The sequence below is a fragment of the Gorilla gorilla genome, chromosome 5 (assembly GCF_029281585.2).
Source record: "Gorilla gorilla gorilla isolate KB3781 chromosome 5, NHGRI_mGorGor1-v2.1_pri, whole genome shotgun sequence".
NCBI lineage: Eukaryota > Metazoa > Chordata > Mammalia > Primates > Hominidae > Gorilla > Gorilla gorilla.
The window spans coordinates 113,771,435-113,791,105 of record NC_073229.2 but is presented as its reverse complement, the minus strand read 5'-3'; the positions used below and the strand labels follow the sequence as shown (position 1 = coordinate 113,791,105).

At 45.4% G+C, this 19,671-nt stretch overlaps 1 protein-coding gene across 22 annotated transcripts in view; it reads right to left on the bottom strand.

Annotated features, from left to right (window-relative positions):
* Positions 1-1,424: 1,424 nt before the first annotated feature.
* Positions 1,425-19,671, bottom strand: part of ANKRD6 (ankyrin repeat domain 6) — a 66,928-nt gene continuing 48,681 nt past the window's right edge. For 6 of the 22 annotated variants that reach the window (XM_019029876.3, XM_019029880.3, XM_063707774.1 and 3 more), the window contains 9 exons: positions 16,250-16,348; positions 14,878-14,955; positions 10,881-10,985; positions 9,362-9,496; positions 8,848-9,033; positions 8,214-8,366; positions 5,213-5,326; positions 3,678-3,804; positions 1,425-2,483 (listed from right to left, as the gene is read on the bottom strand). In XM_019029876.3, coding sequence (XP_018885421.2) covers positions 1,912-2,483; positions 3,678-3,804; positions 5,213-5,326; positions 8,214-8,366; positions 8,848-9,033; positions 9,362-9,496; positions 10,881-10,985; positions 14,878-14,955; positions 16,250-16,348 — 1,569 coding nt within the window. In that variant the 3' untranslated portion in view covers positions 1,425-1,911. Of the gene's footprint in view, positions 2,484-3,677; positions 3,805-5,212; positions 5,327-8,213; positions 8,367-8,847; positions 9,034-9,361; positions 9,497-10,880; positions 10,986-14,877; positions 14,956-16,249; positions 16,349-19,010; positions 19,110-19,671 lie in introns of all 22 variants that reach the window. The other 16 variants (XM_055391829.2, XM_019029878.3, XM_019029877.3 and 13 more) reach the window with 7 other exon arrangements.

Here is a 19,671-nt window from a genome sequence, read left to right as displayed (position 1 = left end):
CCTACTGAACTCAGGATTTAATTTCTTTTGAGTATTAGGCAGTTCTCAATAAATTGATTGATGTATACTGAGGAATGATTCTAAAGAGGTTAGTGATATCCTGTTTGAGAATAGATTTAGAAAACTGAAGGTACTCTCCAGCTCTACAATTCTGTATTAGGAACAATAGGGAAATGAGAAAGTGCCTCTATATTGCAATCTAATGAGTCTCTGGGGGAAGACTGTCTACCTGCGTAGTAGTTGAGAACAAGACAAGCTCCCAAACACATGAAAATCAACTTGAAATAACATCAAATTCAGCCTGGGCAATATCGCGAGACCTTATATCTACAAAAAAATTAGCCAGGACTAGTGGCACACGCCTGTAGTCCCAGCTACTTGCGAGGTTGAGGCAGGAGGATCACGAGCCTGAGAGGCCAAGGCTGCAGTGAGGTGTGATCATGCCACTGCACTCCAGTCTGGGTGACAGAGCAAGACCCTGTCTCAACAAAATAAAAAACATCAAATTCATTCCATATTCAGGTAACAGTGACATATATCTACTGAATTATTTATTTTTCTTTTAGGAATGTCTATATCTATGGATTGTCACTATAAAAAAAAGAAAAAACCCTAAAACTGAGCTTGACAAAGGGAATAAAAGCATACTTTGTTTTTCTTGGTGTCCCCATGTTAATAAATCATTTCTTCTCTTTGGCTCAATGAGCAGCATTTTATTACAATTACGTTCAATAGTCACTAGGTTCCTGTGTCTATAGAAATAGAACTGAAGTTTCTGTGCATACATGGGATATTGAGGAGATGAATATAAATCCCATATTCCAAAGGACAAGAAGCTTGTCCAAAGTTTCAACATATCCAAGCTACTTTTACAACTTTTTGTTTTGTGTTTATATTTCATTATGGAACAAAGTAAAGTCTTCTGGCCTCCATGAAGTTGGGAACAGTGGGGCCTAAGTTGAGTTATTGAATATTTTGCCTTCACTGCAAAGCAGTAGAAAGCTTTTGAGGTTCTTTAATGACAGAATTCAAAATGAAATACTTTCAAAAAATAGCCTTATTCATTATAAAATGTAGAGCAATAATCTCAAATTCAGAAAGGTATTCTGATATAATTGGGTTTGATTAGGAATAGGTTATAAATTTTCAGGTAATTGTTACATGAATTTTTTTCCATTAATCTGCTTTAAAATCACTATATAACTGATTTTTTGACTGAAAATAAAATAACAATTTGAATCTTTCTCATCTGATCTCATTGTTTCCAGAGCTGTTAGCCAATTATTCATTATTTAAATAAACTGACTTTTCAATAAATTTTATCATAAGATATATTGGATCTTGTGACATCATGAAAATATTTCTCTTCAAAAATCTGATAACTTTTCATGTGATTAAAATGTCAACAGTTGGAGAATTACGAATTTGAGAAAGAGGGTTTATTTAGCACATCTCAGAGTTACAGCTCTTACAGAAAGACACTTGTCTAGGCACAGGTGTGTTCAAATTTATATGAATGACTACTTGAGTTCAGACGGGATTACGTTTTTCTTGCTTTTGACTTATATTATTTCACACATCTTGAATTTTAGAGTCTAGGCTTACACATCGTCCAGTTTCTTGGCATGGCTTGCTTAATCTGAGCTTTCAAACTTCAGATTAACCTGGACTGAGGCTGTTTATAATGAAACCCAAAACTAAGCAAGCTTCCCCTGGTTTCAGTTTAATTGTTGAAGTCTTCATAACTTCCTGGGCATAGGAAACATGTATCTGGCACATTGTAGAATTAGTGATTTTTTAAAAAAGGCAAATCTGCAATATATACAATAGTTGACTCCTTGGGCATAGCTATTATGCAGCTGCAAAACTGGAAATCTTCAAGAATCCTTTCATGTTTCCTCTTTATTGGTGCTAATTTTCCTTCTGCACCCTAGTCCTTAGTTTGGCAAGTTCCTCTTCTAAACTTTTAATGTGTTCTTTCAGTGTAGCCTTATCTTGCTGGGCTTTCTGATTGGCTTGGCTTCGTGCTTCTTCAATCTTCCTTTCATACCACTTTTCCATCTGGGTAGAAACAGCCTCAAAAAAATACTGGGTAAGCTCCAGAGCTTGGGAGGTGTCCCGAATGTGAGGGCCAGTCTGCTCGCTGCCTGTGGCTGGTGGCGGCTGCCCACAGGTGCTGCTGGCTGCAGGTTGCTGGGCACGATGCCTTGTTGGCCCACTCTTCCCAGACTTCTTAGTTTGAGTGCCTCTGTTGATGCAGGGCCCAGCCTGCTGATCAGATCTGGCTGCCTCATTCATGGGTAGCAAGGCTGTCTGGACCTTGACGTTTCTCAGTCGGGAGCCTGTACAGTCAGAAGATGACAGCTCCTGCTGGAGTCTCTGGGTAGCAGTGGAGTTGAGGGCCTTTTCTTTGGGCCTAACCACTGGAGGGGAGCTGTCGGAAGCTGCTGCTGGACCTGCAGTCACCACTAATTGATCCACACCTGGTTTCAGAAGGAAAACAAACGTGAGAGCAAATCCACATTCACACAGTCATATGGCTGCGGGTCAGTATTTTAGAGTCTTAAGGATCCTGTATATCACCAGCCTTCTCCATCACCACCCACCATGTGTAACGTCTCCTCTGAGCCTTTTCTCACCTTTCTGTTCCTCCCTTCCACTTTGTCTCCTCTGATGATCACTTTGGCTTGTCAGAGCTTTCATGGATTCTGTGTTAGCCACACTGGTACCATTTCAGCCAAAAAAGTTGCTGGCTTTTCTTTCAGCCTGCCTCAAACTACCTGAGAAGGCTCTGGTCCTGTTTCCTGATGCCTAAGGATGATGCTGCTCACCAAGTATCTCAAAGCAGATTTGGACATTTATCTATGAGAATATGTGTTCCCATTCTCTAATGTCTGGGCCTATTCCCTACCAGTGTACTAACTGCTTGACCCAAGCTCCAATTTGGAAAGGAGGCCCCATTTTCCACACCCAGAGCGCCACGACAAGCCCTAAGAGTAGTCCTAGCATGAAACATTTTCCCAGGATGTTTCCCCATGTTGTTGGCACAAAGATGAAACCACAGTTCCAGAGATGGCCTGTGGTAACACAAAGCACTTATATCAAAATCCCCCACTGAGGCCTAGTTACCCAGGCTCTGAATGTCCTCAAAATTGTCATTATTGAGTATAATCACTGTAGCTAATGTAAAGATAGTTTGCTTGCAGCATTTCCTATCTAGCACTGGGGGCAAGTTCTATGTAAGAACTGCTGTTTAATGAGGATTTGCATAGTTGGACAAAAGTAAACGGCAGATCGAAGAGAAGGAAGAGGTAAAAGGCACAAAAGGCAAGGGAGGAAGAGCCCTGCTGAGGAGACCGATGGATCTTCATCACCTCTCATCTTTGGGGTCCACTCTGATACTATCAACACTGTACTCAAAGCAATGTTATCACCAGTCAACAATTCTTTAATTCCTTTATTCAAATAAGTTTGAGCACATAAATGAGTGCTTTATTATTATATAGCAACTGAGTATATGGTTATGAGCAAAATACAGTCCTTGCCCCTACAGAGTGCACTTTACCATCCAGTGTTTCCCACAGCCCTAGCATACGTACTGCCTTTCAGCGCAGGAGAGTACAAGAGCTGCTGGTCGTGTTCCTTTTGGACAAAAGGGCTCTCTGTGTGTGGGTTACCTGTAGAGGACTCGCAAGTAGATGGTGTGGATTTAGCTCTGCAGGCCCTAGAATCTCCAGAAAGCTTCTGCTCCAGATTCTGAATCTTTAACATGCACCAGGTTTTTAATTCATCCACCAAGGATATCTTAAAAAAAAAAAAACCCCACAAATAAGTACATAGAAGAATGAAGTGAATTTGATACATGGTTTATGAATTAAAGCATCAAGGATGGACTTTTCAATTATAACAGTTGAGGATACCATCTAACAAACCCAAAAGTTATGGCTTGCCCACTGCTATGGTTTGGATATTTGACCCCTCCAAATCTCATGTTGAAATTTGATCCCCAATGTTGGAGGTGGGGCCTCATGGGAGGTGTTTGTGTCAAGGGGCTGAATGCCTCATGACTGGCTTGGTACCATCCTCACAGTTAGTAAGTTCTTGCTCTATTAGTTTTTTGTTTTTTTTTTTTTTTTTTTGAGATGGAAGTCTCGCTCTGTCACCCAGGCTGGAGTGCAGTGGCACGATCTCGGCTCACTGCAAGCTCTGCCTCCTGGGTTCACGCCATTCTCTTGCCTCAGCCTCCTGAGTAGCTGGGACTACAGGTGTCCGCCACCACGCCTGGCTAAGTTTTTTGTATCCTTAGTAGAAGTGGGGTTTCACCATGTTAGCCAGGATGGTCTCGATCTCCTGACCTCGTGCTCCGCCCACCTAGGCCTCCCAAAGTGCTGGGATTACAGGCGTGAGCCACTGCGCCCGTCCGCTCTATTAGTTTTTGAAGGAGTTGGTTGCTTAAAACAGCCTGGCACCTCCCTCCTGTCTCTCTTGCCTCTTGTCTCGCTAGGTGATCTGTGCATCAGCTCCCCTTTACCTTCTACCATGAGTGGAATTTCCTGAGGCCCTCACCAGATGCAGATGTTGGCAGCATGCTTCTTGTACAGCCTGCAGAACCATAAGCCAAAGAACTCTCTTCTTTACAAATTACCCAGCCTCAGGTATTCCTTTATAGCAACACAGACAGATTAAGCCACCCTCCTATAGGCCACAGCAGGCACCCAAGCAGAGAGCTATCTACAATCTTCATTAAGTGACTAGAGCCACCTTAAACTCAACCACCCAAAACCACCCAAATCTTCCAAACCAATTACTTCTGGTTGCTTAGAAAGCCTGAGTTCTCACACACTCACTGTACTCATTCCATGTCTCTTATCTTGGTGAGACAGTAAACTCCCTGAGGGTAGAAACTATGTCTTGTTCTAAAACTGTAATGGCCTAACAATGCACAATACATGGAATGAATTCAGGACAGAAATGGCATCTTCCCCAGCATGTTCGGTCTTCATCTGTTGCCAGCATATTCAGCCACGGACATAAACAGAACTACAGGTTCTTTTCTATTAACCTCATTTCAGTATCATAAAAATGATACACTATATAATGCAAAAGCTCTTAGGGAGTCTCAGCCTCCGAGTTTTCAGTGGCAGGCCTGCCTGAGCTCAGTGGGCCTGTGTGGTAAATCATAAGTTAAGGACTAGCAGATGCTGGTTCCTACCTGTCGTTTCTCCCCCTCATGCTTCTCTGTGTCTGAGTGCTGTTGCAGGCGGTTCAGGCACTCCGTCCTCTCTGCAGAAAGTCGCTCAACCATCAGCTTGTCCAAAACACGCATCTAGGAGTCAAGTGGAGCAGAGTGTAAGACTGAGATGATCTCAGGGTGAGCCCTGGCTTCTCAGCTCCTGCAGATGGGCTTGGGGAACCAAGTAGGAGCCCCTGCATGCAAACTTCAACCCCTTATCTGATTCCATTTGCATGTAGGACTCATGGAACTTTTTCAGAATTCTTGAGCATGTTTCTATGAGGCCAACATTTCGTTTTTAAAAAAATCTTATTTGTTAAAGTTTAAGAGGTATAAGGACTATGAATATACAGGCCAGGTGTGGTGGGCCATACTCCCACCACCTGAGGTCAGGAGTTTGAAACCAGCCTGGCCAACATGGCGAAACCCCATCTCTACTAAAAATACAAAAATTAGCCGGGTGTGGTGGCACATGCCTGTAGTCCCAGCTACTTGGGAGGCTGAGGCAGGAGAATCATTTGAACCTGGAAGGCAGAGGTTGCAGTGAGCCAAAAAAAAAAAAGAGAGAGAGACTCTGAATATCCAGTAAATACACAACCTGAGCCCATGCAGGCCTTGTAGGCCTTAAAACATTATTTCCCAGACTACTGTAAGAAAAAACTACATCTCAAAGTATGGAGATTCTTCTCTTCCCCAACCCCACTTTAAAAAATGTTAGTGGTTGCCTACAAGGCAGTAAAATGAGCTTTTATCCGGCTCTTGCAGTGAGCAAATATTTTTGGTGCTTCATTGGAAGTAGCTAAAGTATGTAAGAAGAGCGTAGAAGGAACTTAAAGGATTGCTTCAGAGAACAAGCAGTTGTCACTTTTTAATCACATGCCCTTCTGGAGTACCCTTCATCTTGGCATTTCCTGTGGGACCCCCACACCTAGGAGGGCCAAACTTTCACTGCTTTGACAAGGACCAAAAAATGAAAGGAACTATTGTTAGGAAGAGCCAATCCGCGAAGGCTCACTGGTGAGCTCCCCTCCTGTCAGGGACACACGTGGCATTCCACACCCACATGTTCAAAACATTAAGAAAAAAGAAACATCAGTTCTGGAGACATGGTGAGCACCTTCTGTTTTTCTCTTCAGTCCATGTTTTCCTGTGACCTGTGCTCCTCCTGTTTTCTAGGATTGGCCTACTCTCCCCACTCCCTTAACCTCTTCCTCCAGGTGGCTGTTTTCAAGAGCAGCCATAGGTATGCATTGCTTTGTTCACACGTCACACTAACTGGCTCGGGTATGAGCATCTGACTCAAGGGTGCCACGGTCCTTTCTTGGTGATTTGGAAGGAGGACTAAGATTCTATACCCCAATCTGTCACTCCCTTGAACTGAAGTGAGGCCCTTGAGGTATCCCAACATTCATCTCTCATTCCTCTTTCAGTTTAGGCTAGGCGAAGTGGGGTTTTTATATACAAAACAGTCTTCACTAATCTATTATTGACCTAAGAAAATATTTTTTAAATGGCCTTTCTATAAAATACAGATAGCAAATAAGCCTTAAAAATGTTTAATCTTACCAGTAAACAAGGAAATAAAACTTAAACAGTAAAATGTCCTTAATCAATTTGGCAAAAACTTTTTTAAAAAAAGGGCAGGGCATGGTGGATCACATCTAAAATCCCAGCACCTTGGGAGGCCAAGGCAGGCGAGGCGCTTGAGCCCAGGAGTTTGACACCAGCCTAGCCAATGTGGTGAAACCCCGTCTCTACCAAAAAAATACAAAAATTAGGTGGGCATGGTGGCGTCCGCCTTAGTCCCAGCTACTCAGCAGACTGAGGTGGGAGAATCGCTTGAACCCAGGAGGCAGAGGCTGTAGTGAGCTGAGATTGCCACACTGCACTCTAGGTGACAGAGTCAGACCCCATCTAAAAAAAAAAAAAAAAAAGTTGTAACAAATACTATTTTACGAAAACCAAGAAAATCTGAATATGGGCTGGATAACATTTTCTCAGGTGTGAAAGCAATATTGTTATGAAGTTGAAAGTGTTATTCTTATTCTAAACATTCTGAAATATTTAGAGATGCCCTGTCAGGACAGTCTGCAACTAAATCTGAAATAGTTCAAGAGTTAAAAAAACATGTGTGTCAGAGAGACAAGGCAAATGCAGCAACATATTAACTGGCTGACCACAGGGATTATATACAAGCATTCACTCCATTATTCTGTGAACTTTTCTGTATGTTTGAAAACTTTTAAAATAAAAAGTTGGGAAAAGAAAAAAATACATAATTATTCTAATTTTGTATGCAATGGGAAAGGAGTGTAGCAAAAATTGACATATAAAAAGATTGACATATAAAAAAACTCAAAAAAGATAAACTCCAATTTTTTTTTTTTTCTAGACAGAGTCTTGCTCTGTCACCCAGGCTGGAGTGCACTGGAATGATCTCTGCTCACTACAACCTCCATCTCCCAGGTTCAAGCAATTCTTATGCCTCAGCCTCCCGAGTAGCTGGGATTATAGGTGTGTGCCACCACACCAGGCTAATTTTTGTATTTTTAGTAGAGGCGGGGTTTCACCATGTTGGCCAGGCTGGTCTCGAACTCCTGACCTCAAGTGATCTGCCTGCCTTGGCTTCCCAAAGTGCTGGGATTACAGGTGTGAGCCACCATTCCCAGGCTAAACCCAAATATTAACAGTGCTTTTCAGCACAGTGGGCTTATAGGTGATTTATTTTCCTAATTTTCATATTTCTAAAAATGCTCTGTAATGGGGATATCTTATTTCTATAATAAGCAATTTAAACATGTTCTTTAAAAAGCTGAAATAAATGTACTTTAACAAAATCACATAAGCAGAAGCAGGCCTCTTCCCTGACAGCCCATTGGACACTCCCAGGGTGGAAGGGTGTGCTAAAGTCAAAGTTGGTTCCTGAGTTCATGTTCTGCCAGAACACCTTGCAATTAGGAAGCTGGGCCTTATGACATACTTGGTGCTGGGTCTTATTCTCCATCTGCCCCAGCTTTGTATTCACTTTGTCCTGAACCGATCCCAGCTCTGCTTTTATCTCCTCCACAGTAGCCTCCAACTGATTCTCCAGCTTGTTGATTAGAGGTTCACATCGACAACCATTTATTGGTGCCTAAGAGAGAAACAAAAAAGGAATCAATCCCTTGTTCATTCCTTCATCAGGTATGTTTTCAGCACCCACCACGTGCCAGGCAGTATACCAGGGGATAGAGATGATGGAAGAGATAGGCTCATCCTTGTCATAACTTTGGAACATCTTATAGGCCAAGTTTTGGGTGTAGCAGACACTAAGATTCAGAGGGTAAGATATGGTCCCTCTCCTCAAGGTGCTTTTATATACCCTGGGGCCTCAAGATACCTAGTCACCTGAGGATTGTGCAGCAAGCTCTGCAGCTACACACCCTGTCTGCCTTGGCCTTAGCAGCAGGAGTGGATCTGCACTGTGCAGGTGGGGAGGCCATCTGGCTTACCTTCAAAACTTGCGCTCAACTAAGTCAATGCCTAAAGTGGCTATCAGCCCCCAGGAATGCCGTTAAACAAAAACCCTTGCTGAAGGCCTATGTTCCCTTCTCCTGACATTGCTTTGCAGTTACCTGCATCACTTTCCCATCCTTGCCCCGGTACAATGTGTAGAGCTGATATGCCCTGAACTCATGGGGTGGGGGTGGGGATGAACACCGATGCCTGTTCCTCTTTTTAGGGTGATTATGAGCATGCAGGTTCTTCTGGTGTCCAGGCTGTTGGTCGGCTGGTGGGGTGGGGTCAGAAAATGCTGACACCTGTAAGAGAGGAAGAGACAACAACCCTGAACACTTTGACCTCTGCAAGACTGACGCCAGTCGGTGGCACCCATGTCACCCCATTTGGGCAAAAAGCCCCACTTTGTTTCACCTCATGGTGTCCTACTCCAAGCCACACACGTCAAAAGAAATATATCAGCACATTCACCTTATGTCTGATGTTAGCCAGATTTAATTTCTGTGCTCTGGCTCCAAACCAGCCAGCCAAGTGAGGTGGCTTTTTAGCTGATGGGCATGACACTCTGCCAGGACCCTCGCCACCCTGCCTCCCAGCCACCCCTCTGGGCTGCTTTCTGTGTCTCCTGACCTTGGGCCTTGACTTTCTCCTCCTGTCATCCTTTGCTTTGGGTTCTGGGGAGGCTGACAGGAACTCTTCTCTGGCTTCTTCTTTTCTGGCCACAGCCTGTTCACTGCTGGGGGTGTCTCCTGCTGAGACACTGCCCTACAGAAGGAAAAAGCCCAGAGACCCATTGCGTTTGCTTCCTTGGCCTTTTTCACTAATATGGTCAAATTTTCTTTGCAAGATTCCATATAGTAAGGGACCCACGAGAACCTTTGCAAATAACATAAATTTCAGACATAGGAAACACTGCTTGGTGGTCTTAACTAACATAGAATGTTTTCCTGGTTGGTTGAACATTTGGCTTTTATTGTATTTATTAGGTCCTAAGCTAAATATATTCCTGGGTCCGGTTCGATGTTGTAGAACACCAGGAACCTACCCGACACAAAACACCTCAGCATTAGAGATTTTTGGTCGTTTAGATTTCAACAAAACATAACTCACTCATTCTTTGACCTCGGATGCAGCCCCCCTCCTGCCCCCCCCCGCCCCCCACTCCCCCACCCCAACCCACAACATTCATGGCAAAGAGTAAGAATCCTTTGAAATGAAAAAATATCATATTTCTGGTCCTTGTGAGAACGTTCACAACTGAATATGTACAATTCACATCTAGGAAGTTAATCAGAGTTGCAATGCCTTAACCCTGGAAATTGATGAGAGGATTCTGAAATAGCAGATAGAAGAGCAAGTACTTGGTGATAACATTTTCTGTGCCAAAAGCTGTCTCTATATCCCAGACTTCTCCCTCCTGAGTGAACTCAAAGGCATGGTTTATTCCAGGGCTACACGGCACAAGAGCACCTAGCTGAGGTGGAGGTGTGGGGCAAGAGGAGCTGAAATCAGCTCGGGCTCTGCTCACCATGCGTGCCCTGTGCACAGTGGGTCTGCCCAGGGGGCATCTTTTTCTAATTCATATAAGGGAGCCATACAGGCTAGCATAGCCTTGCTCCCCTCCCTCAATGGAAGTGGCCTGTGCCAGTGGCTCTCAAATTTTAGTCCCCATGAGAATCCCCTGGAGGGCTTGTTCCAACACAGATTGCTGGGCCCCACCCGAGTTTCTGATCCTGTGGGTTTGAGGTGAGGCCCAAGAATTATCATTTCTAATAAGGTCCCAGGTGACACACTGGACACCACATTTTGAGAGCCACTGCCCTACACAATCTGGGCATGGTGTTAGAGAGCCAGTGCTACCCGCAGGACATGGGTAAAGGCCACAGATACCTGGGCTGGTAAGTGTGCCCCCCACGTGTACTGGATGGGTAATGGGCAGTGCACACGGAGGCACATGGCCTGAAACCTTGGGGAATGGAGGATGTGAAACCAAAGAGAAAAAGACTGGCAACAGTTTGAAGAGCTCCAGCAAGGAGGAGAGGCAGAGAGGGCCGGGCAGCCACCAGGTGAACCTGGCCGAAGCAGGGAGATAGTTTCCCACCCTCTGAGCATGGGTGGATGTGGGGACGGCGGGAGGACTGCCCCCCACCTTGCTTTGGGCCACCTCATCTCTTGGCACAGACTGGGCTCTCCTCTCTTCCTTGAGCCTCTCTCTCTTTTTCCTCAGGCTTCGCCCACGACTGAAGCGCAAGACCTGAAGGAGGCAAACGGCATTGTTACAACCACTGGTGTGCGCAGCATCTGTGTGAGAGAATTCTCCTTGGACCTGGGGCTCTGACCTAATGGAATTTACAGCTTAGAGGGTGAGAGCAGGTGTTCACATCAAGCAAGCACGTCTGGACCACCTACCATCCTCCTAGGTCTTGTCCTGGGCACCACGGGGACTCGGAGACAGGTAGGGTATTATCCCTGACCTCAAGAAGCTTAAAGTCTATGATGATAATAACTACAGACACTGATGCTGGGCCGGGACTGCCAACGACATGCACAGAGACTGTGCTCCAGGGAGTGCCATTCACATAAACTAGGATATGAATGGCGTCTCCTGGAGTTGTGCAACGCAGCAGCCCCGTGTGAGGCACAGTCTCACTCTCCATCTTGGTACATGGGACCTGAGCTAGCCCAGCAGATGTTCCCTTGGCCAAACTGTGTCCAAGTCACATCAATTTGATTCAAAATATTATTAAAGTGTATCTATGAGCCATAGTACCAACCACAGGACAGTTATCTCTTCCCCAAAAGGAAGCATTTACTCTGCCTCTTACAGTGCAGTGTGACAGAATGGACACAGAAAAACATAGGTGGGTCAGAACAGATCTCAGTTTGAACCCAGTAGCTACTGGCTATAGGGTCTTTGGGCAAGTGATTTGACCTCTCTGCGCTCTGTCTTCTCAAATGTAAAAACGGTTCAGGCACAGTGGCTCATGCCTATAATCCCAACACTTTGGGAGGCCAAAGTGGGAGGACTGCTTGAGGGCAGGAGTTTAAGAGCAGCCTGGCAGACAAAGCAAGACCTTGTCTTTATTTTTTTATTATTATTATTTTTTGAGACAGAGTCTCACTCTGTGGCCCAGGCTGGAGTGCAGTGGCGCGATCTCGGCTCACTGCAAGCTCCGCCTCCCGGGTTCACGCCATTCTCCTGCCTCAGCTTCCCAAGTAACTGGGACTACAGGCGCCTGCCACCATGCCTGGCTAATTTTGTTTTTGTATTTTTAGTAGAGACGGGGTTTCACCGTGCTAGCCAGGATGGTTTTGATCTCCTGACCTCGTGATCTGCCCATCTTGGGCTCCCAAAGTGCTGGGATTACAGGCATGAGCCACCGCACCCGGCCTCGTCTTTATTTTTAAAAAAGAAAAAGAAAGAAAAACGGGGAGTCGTTGGGATTCACCAAGAAAAAATAGGTGGCTGGCACGCAGTGGACTGTCAGTCACTGTCAGGTGCTTCCCTACCTGCCTTCAGGTGGCTTAATTGGCAGAGGGTGTTTAACAGAATACAGATCTTTGAGTTGATGGAAACCTTCAATCTCTGGTCCATAATAGTTAAAAATGTAAAACAGTCCTTAGACCAAGAAGTCTGAGAACCACTTCCCTGAGTCATTTCTAAAGCTAAATTCAGATTCACCAGGAGATCAAGTATGGTGAAAGAAAGTGACTATACCCATTGCTCACCTGATGTATGGACTCTTAATACAGCACCAGAATCAGCCTAAAATGTACTTTCAGAGCGTTCGTGAACCACACCAATCAAAATGACAAGTGACACTCAGAGGTCACCCAAACCCAAAATAAGAATCAGCAAAATTCCCTCCATTCACCATATCGTTAGTCAGTGAAAATAACTTTGCATGGCTTCCAGCCTTTCTCAGCAAACCAGACCATCTACGAAATGGGATGTCATTAATCTTTTCCAGTCCACAGAAGTGAGGGAATATTGACCTTGAGGCCTCCAAAAGTAGTATCCTATGGCTGGGCATGGTGGCTCACGTCTGTAATCCCAGCACTTTGGGAGGCCAAGGTGGGTGGATCACCTGAGGTCAGGAGTTCGAGACCAGCCTGGCCAACATGGTGAAACCTCGTCTCTACTAAAAATACAAAAATCAGCTGGGTGTGGTGGCAGGCACCTGTAATCCCAGCTACTCAGGAGGCTGAGGCAGGAGAATCGCTTGAACCCCAGAGATGGAGGTTGCAGTGAGCTGAGATTGCACCACTGTACTCCAACCTGAGTGACATAGCGAGACTCTGTCTCAAATAAATAAATAAACAGTATCCTCTTAGTACTGCTGTGGCCCATTTAAAATCCATGTCCAACTACGGGCCTAAGGCAAGGGGATTTCTCTTTTCAGGCAAAGCAAATAGTAATGCTATTTCTGTAACCACAGATCAAGAGAACAGTATGCGTAACATCTTATGCCTAAAGTTCCTTGTTTGTGTTGAGAAAAAGCCTCAGCATATACAATTATGCATAAAATAAACTTTCATAGCATGCCATCCAACTTATTTGTTATTCGATGTAAGCATGGAGAAACCTGCTTAAGTCTTTTTTTGTTTTAAGTGGAAACAAAAAAAGAACTGCACAGGGAAATGGTCCACAGTAAGGCTCTTTGCCCTGTAAGTGAAGATCCTTGGGCTCTGGAAGACAAATGACAGGTGGATTAAAGATCCGTCAATCTTTCTATGCCTGGGGAACCCTCCAACCCTGTAAGACTTGATGATCTTTGTATGGCTGAGGGTGGGCTGGCTGTCCATTAAATTACCACATACTGAAATTGCCAGAGAAATGTGATGGGTTCTGACGTTTATACAGCACTTCATACTTTTAGATCCACGAGAGACTAGCATTTTTCTATCAGGATTCATGGATGTGATTCCACTTACGATAAAAGCTGCTAGAGGTGGAAACCCCGCAGCTTTTCCTACTGACTTCCTTTTGTCGGGAGCTCTGTGGCCTTCCAGAGACCACTGAGAAGGACCAGCTCCATGCACAAGAAGGTGATCAATTTTGCAAAAGACACAAATCTTAACCATTTCCAGAAACTACTAGTTATATTAGGCATGTTTTAAAAACTTAAATGAAATAAAGGCCATCCCAAACCCTGGGCTGTTGTCGGGTTATTTTGCAGCAGGGTTGTGTTCAAAATCTTCCTTTGACTCCCTGAGACTTTATCTTCTTCTTGCAGAATAAGATGGAAAGCCAATCAGTGTTTGCTGTAATGTAATACAGAATAGTGCCAATCTGGAAATAACCTAAATGTCCAACATTAAGGAAATGGCTTAATAAACTATTAATAGCAACAAAAATAATATTATGCCTCCATTATAATGAATTATTATGAAGACTGCAGAACATTGTTTTATAATAGGATAAAAGGAAGAAATACAAAAGGGTATATACATCATAAGCACAATTATGTAAAAATTATGTGTCTGTTTCATCTATTTTGTGGATGAAACAAAAACAGTTGTTTCAGGGGGCTAGAATTATAAATAGCTTATAAATTATTATGACATTTCTTTATTGTTACTTAGATAATGTCAACCTCAACTCAAGTATCAGCCACCATTTAAAAAAAAATTAAATGATGGTCAAAATACCATTAGTCAGTAAAAGAGGAAAGAAAACTAGACTGTACTTAACTATCTCCGGCAGGCGACTATCTGCCCAGAATCGTCACCTCCCTCCTGCCTTTCTCTGGGGAATGCCCCTTCTCTTCTTAAAGTCCCTGTCCCACTTCTTCAGGGATGGGCATTTGGCCTAAACTCTGCAATCATGGCCCTCTCCTGCGATGTCTTAAACTGGAACTTCTTCCTTGGCTGAGTAGCTGGGAAATTATGACCCAGGCAGCTGGCCGTGACAAAGATCCAGCCACAGGGAGAAGATGAGGCGGCCCAGGCATGAACACGAAGAGCTGGACTTGATGCCTTTGACTCCCGTCATCCTGGGCCCCCATGCATGCCTATACCTCCACTGCCTGGTTACATTCCATATTTAAGTTAGTTTGAAGAGGCTTCAGTAGATTGCAACCAGGAGTCCCAACAACTTTGTAGCCCCGCATAATCAGTACCACGGAAAGGGCAGTAAATCCTACCTGGGGAGCTTTAGTAAGGAGAAGAGCAACTTCCGGGTTATTGTGGTAGCGGGCAGTCTCCAGCGGAGTCTGGCCTGCCTGAGGAGAGGCAGAGTAGGACAGGTGAGAAAGGGCCACGGGCCCCACACGCACATAGCCCAGCTGGCACAGCTCTGGCCAGGAGCAGGCAGTTCCACACCCAGTCACACCCAGCACCTACGTGGCAAAACATGGCCACCTATGTGATGTGGCCCTGGTCATCAGCCTCAGACCCTCCAGTGAGGGAGGTGGGTCACACTGGAGGACACGCTAAGTAAAATATATGACACCAGAGGGCAAGGGCAGACCAAGGGGGCAAGAAGTGCTTTAGGAGGCCAAGGCCTGGGCACCACCCACCAAGGAGTGCTTCCCTGCAAAGAGGGGAGGGAACGTAGCACTCAGACAGCATCCAGGGGGAATGTTTCAGTTGGGGAAACACCACAGAGGATCTGAGGCCCAGCCCAGTGATTAATCTCCCCTGGAAAACAGTGGGAAGACGCTGGAGGAGCAGATCAGGGCTGGCCAGAGAGATTCAGGAAGTTGAATATGAAAAGCAACTACGAGTTATGGCCATAATGTAGGTTCTCAGGAGATGAAGCCAAAACCCAGGAGTTGATAGCAAAAGGAAGATATTCAAGGCATCATGGAACTGTACCCCCAGTACTGGTTGTAGAGCTAACAGAAGGCAGGAGGAGAAAGAGGGGAGCTAGATACAGGAGCCAAGGAAGCTGAAGAGCCTTGTGCCAGCTTCAGCAGTCCCAGACCACACCCCTCAAAAAAACCTCCACACAGCAGCTGTTGCACCCTCCAGGCCCTGCTGAACCATTCAGAGGGGCAGAGACCGCAGGACAGCCTCGAAGAAGAAAGTGCACCTGAGCTGGTGCCTGCTCTAGGATCTGCAGGACACACAGTGAGAGGGGGAGAGGGAAAGGGAAACAGTGAGGTCAGGCAAAGTGGAAGAGAAAGGAGTTGCTTTAGAATTTTGAAGCTGACTAAACTGAGGGCCATGTGGCCATTTTTCTGAGCATCACATGAATTTACAGCTTGGAACTCACTTCGGGTAACATCCACTCGTCAGTTTAACTGGACATCCCTGAGTTCTTTTTCATGCCAGGTTGTGTTCACTGCAGTCAGGCAGCTAAAAGCAGGCCCCAAGGCTTGTCAACTCCTGAGGCTGCTCAGAGCAGGGGTACCCTTCAAGTCCACCCCAATGGCCCTGGGGGCTGTGGTTCCAGCAGAGATCCCCCGTCTTCCAGAGTGCGCTGGGCCTGGGGGTCTGCAGGGGTTTAGTACACATCCCATTCTGGAAAGGGGTGGGAACCACTTTAGAAAGCAATGTTGCAACTCAACTTACGTTGTTAACAATGGTCGTATCTGCTCCGGCTTCCAGTAAGATTTTGGCCACCTTCTTGTGATTTAGGGCAGCAGCAACGTGAAGTGCTGTGTCTCCAGCCTGGAATTGATTAGAAGGCCTGCTAAACCTCATCTGCTCATGGCCTACAGCCCCCAGCTTTTCATTACCTGGCCTAGGTGTGGCTCTTCAAAGTCAAACTGAGATTTGCCTGAGACTGAAATGGGGCCCTTTGTTAAAGCGTTATGAGGCTCTACTTAAAGAGGTCTTGGAACTAAGTGACCTCGGCACCAATATCACCTTTCTTTCTGAGTGAGGATACCTGAAATCACGCAGCAGGATTAAACGCAGGGGCAAAGTAATGCTGGCCTGGGTTGTTGAGAATGGTGGGACCTGAAGCCTCACGAGGACAGGAGGACAGGCAGGAGGCCTGGGGCAGGCAGGCTACTCATTCCACTTTTGGCTCTGTTCTTTTACCCAGGGAGGTCAGAGGTCAGAAAACTGCTTGGTGTCTGAGTGCTGGATTGAGCAGGAGAAGCTGTGAAGATGGCTACTTCTGCAAGCACCGGAGAGGTGACAGGCCAGCCTGCAGCTACAGCGGGTAGATCTGAAGGGGCCACTGGGACTCAATCCATCTGCAGGCTCAGGATATGCTTTGTGCGGGTGGAAACACCAAGAACCAGTGTTCACTCAAGACCAACTGTTTTCTACATCTTACAGATAGCCTATAAATAAATGTTCATATTATCTTTATACAAGATATATGCTTTCACAAAATCAACTATGAAAGGAGGATAAAGACAACTGCAGCTTAGTGGGCCAATTCCAAATGCAAATGCTATCATTTTCCAAACACAATGATATAAATAAACCAGACAAATATAGGAGAAGTGAAACAATTCATTCTTTCTCCTATCAGGTGATCAGGCAAAGCACCTGATACTTCTTTCCTGGGTAGCATGAACATTCAGCCATCTTTGTGAGGGGTGGGAAAATTTTTATTTCATTTCTGAGTCACTTAGCTATGTGTATTGAAGGGAAGCTCTGCACAGTGCTTTCCCCTTGGCTGAATATTGGAATAAGCTTCAGAGCTTTAAAAAATGATGATGCCTGGGTCCCACTCTCAGAGATGCTGAATTCATTGGTCTGCCATGTGGGCTGGGCAGGGGGACTTTTTAAAGCTCTCAAGTGCCGTGACACGCTGCCAAGGTTGAAAGGCACTGGTTAGTGGGGGCTATGCAGGGGTCACCTGATGATCTAGCACCCCACTAGGGAGGCCGTGCTACTTGATTAGGTCAGTGGCTGTATACTCAGACAGAGAGCTTTTTAAAAACACCATTGCCTGGACCTCACCCCCAGAGGTTCTGACTCTTTCAACTGGGGTGGGATCCAGGAACAGTATTCTTAATTCCCCTGTTGATTCTCATATGCAGCCAGGGTCAGAAACCACGATTCCATGGTATTTTTAATCTACACCACAATCTAATTTTTTTTTTTTTTAGTTAAGATTTATGCACTCCAACAAAGAAAAGCGAAACAATGTACCACATAGGTGTCAATAAATACCAAGACAATCTAATTTTCAAATCCAATGACTGCTGGAAATTGTGCACATTTCTAAGGAAGACGGTAATATTCACAGCTTTATTTCAAAACCCCATTGCATGGCACTCTCTACAGATTATATGCCCAATTTTATGGGAATGAAAGACTATCAGCTCAAGTGTAAGTAAGTGGCAGTGCAAGGAACAGAACTTAGGGAGTTATAAGACTTCTAATTCCTGTGCTTGCTTGGTGGGGTTTTTGGTTTTTTTTTTTCCTTTAAAGAGATGGGGTCTCATTCTGTTGCCCAGACTGGTGTGCAGTGGCAAGATCATGGCTCACCACAGCTTCAAACTCCTAGGCTCAAACAATCCACCTGCCTCAGCCTCCTGAGTAGCTGGAACTACAGGCACATGCCACTCTGCCCAATTTTTAAATTTAATTAACTTATTATTTATTTATTTTGAGATGTAGTCTTGCTCTGTTGACCAGGTTGTAGTACAGTAGCATGATCTCGGTTCACTGCAACCTCTGCCTCCTGGGTTCAGGCAATTCTCCTGCCTCAGCTTCCTGAGTAGCTGAGGTTGCAGGTGCACGCCACCACGCCTGGCTAATTTTTGTATTTTTGGTAGAGACAGGGTTTCACCATGTTGGCCAGGCTGGTCTTGAACTCCTGAACTCGAAGTGATCCGCCCACCTTAGACTCCCAAAGTGCTGGAATTACAGGCATGAGCCACCACGGCCGGCCAAATTTTTAAAAAAATTTTTTGTAGAGACAGGGTCTCGCTATGTTGCCCGGGCTGGTCTTGAACTCCTAGCCTCAAGTGATCCTCCTGCCTTGGCTTCCCAAAGTACTGGGATGTGAGCCACTGCACCCGGCCTCCCTTGCTTCTTTACTAAATCACATTCTTCCTCGTGGGTTTTCTTTTTAAAATCACATTTAAAAAACAAAGCCTGCCCCAGGATCTCCAGAAAATGTTCAATATGCAAATGTGGTGATATGCACAGGAATTATAAGGGCACACTTTCTCTAGGAGGCCAGATAAGCCAGGGCCACTAGAACTCAGTGTGACACCCATGCAAAGCCCACTGCTGGCTGAGTCCCAGGTAGGTGACATGGCAGCACTTCCCAGCAGCCTCTGCTCCCGTTTGCACTAACACACCTGTCCGGTAGCCTTGTGGGAAGGGTGCTGGCAGCCATGAAGAGGATACATGCACTGACCTGGTTCTTTTCATGGACAGAACAGAAAGCAGTGAGGAGGAGCCTAATGATGGACAAGTGATTATAGCGCGCAGCAACGTGCAAACAGGTGTCTCCTGCCTGCGGACAAAAATCAAACTCTAAGCACAATCTGAGCAGTTACAAAACAAATAGAGAAAAGTAGAAAGAAAATGTTATTTAAAAGCTGGCAGACTATCATATACTCTTTAGGGAATCATAAGCAGCTCTTTTAACATAGATGCTCCACCCCCAAGGCTCGCCATTCTTTGCTGCTGTGGGCAGCCCTGCTCCCTTTCTGCCTGTGCAGAACAACCACGTGGTCACAGAATCACTGCTTCCACGTTTATGAAACTAGACGTCTGCTCCCCATGAGACCTTTCCAAGAGCTAAGGCAGGCTCTGCTTACCTGTGCTTGAGGAGGGTCCAGGGACCCCAGCCTCCCTACAACCCAAAAGGTCAGTAGTATACTGACTTAAGACCAACAGCATTGCTTTGGAAATGAGCCCTTCCCAGCATAGATCCCTCATGGATGAAAGGACAGGGCAGCAGGGGGGTTGTCAAATCTTAAGATTACACGTACCCCCTGAAGTTCAAGGAGTATCCCACTTCAGTTGGACCCCAATATCCTATATGGAGCTATGTAGTAGGGGAGCTCATAAGG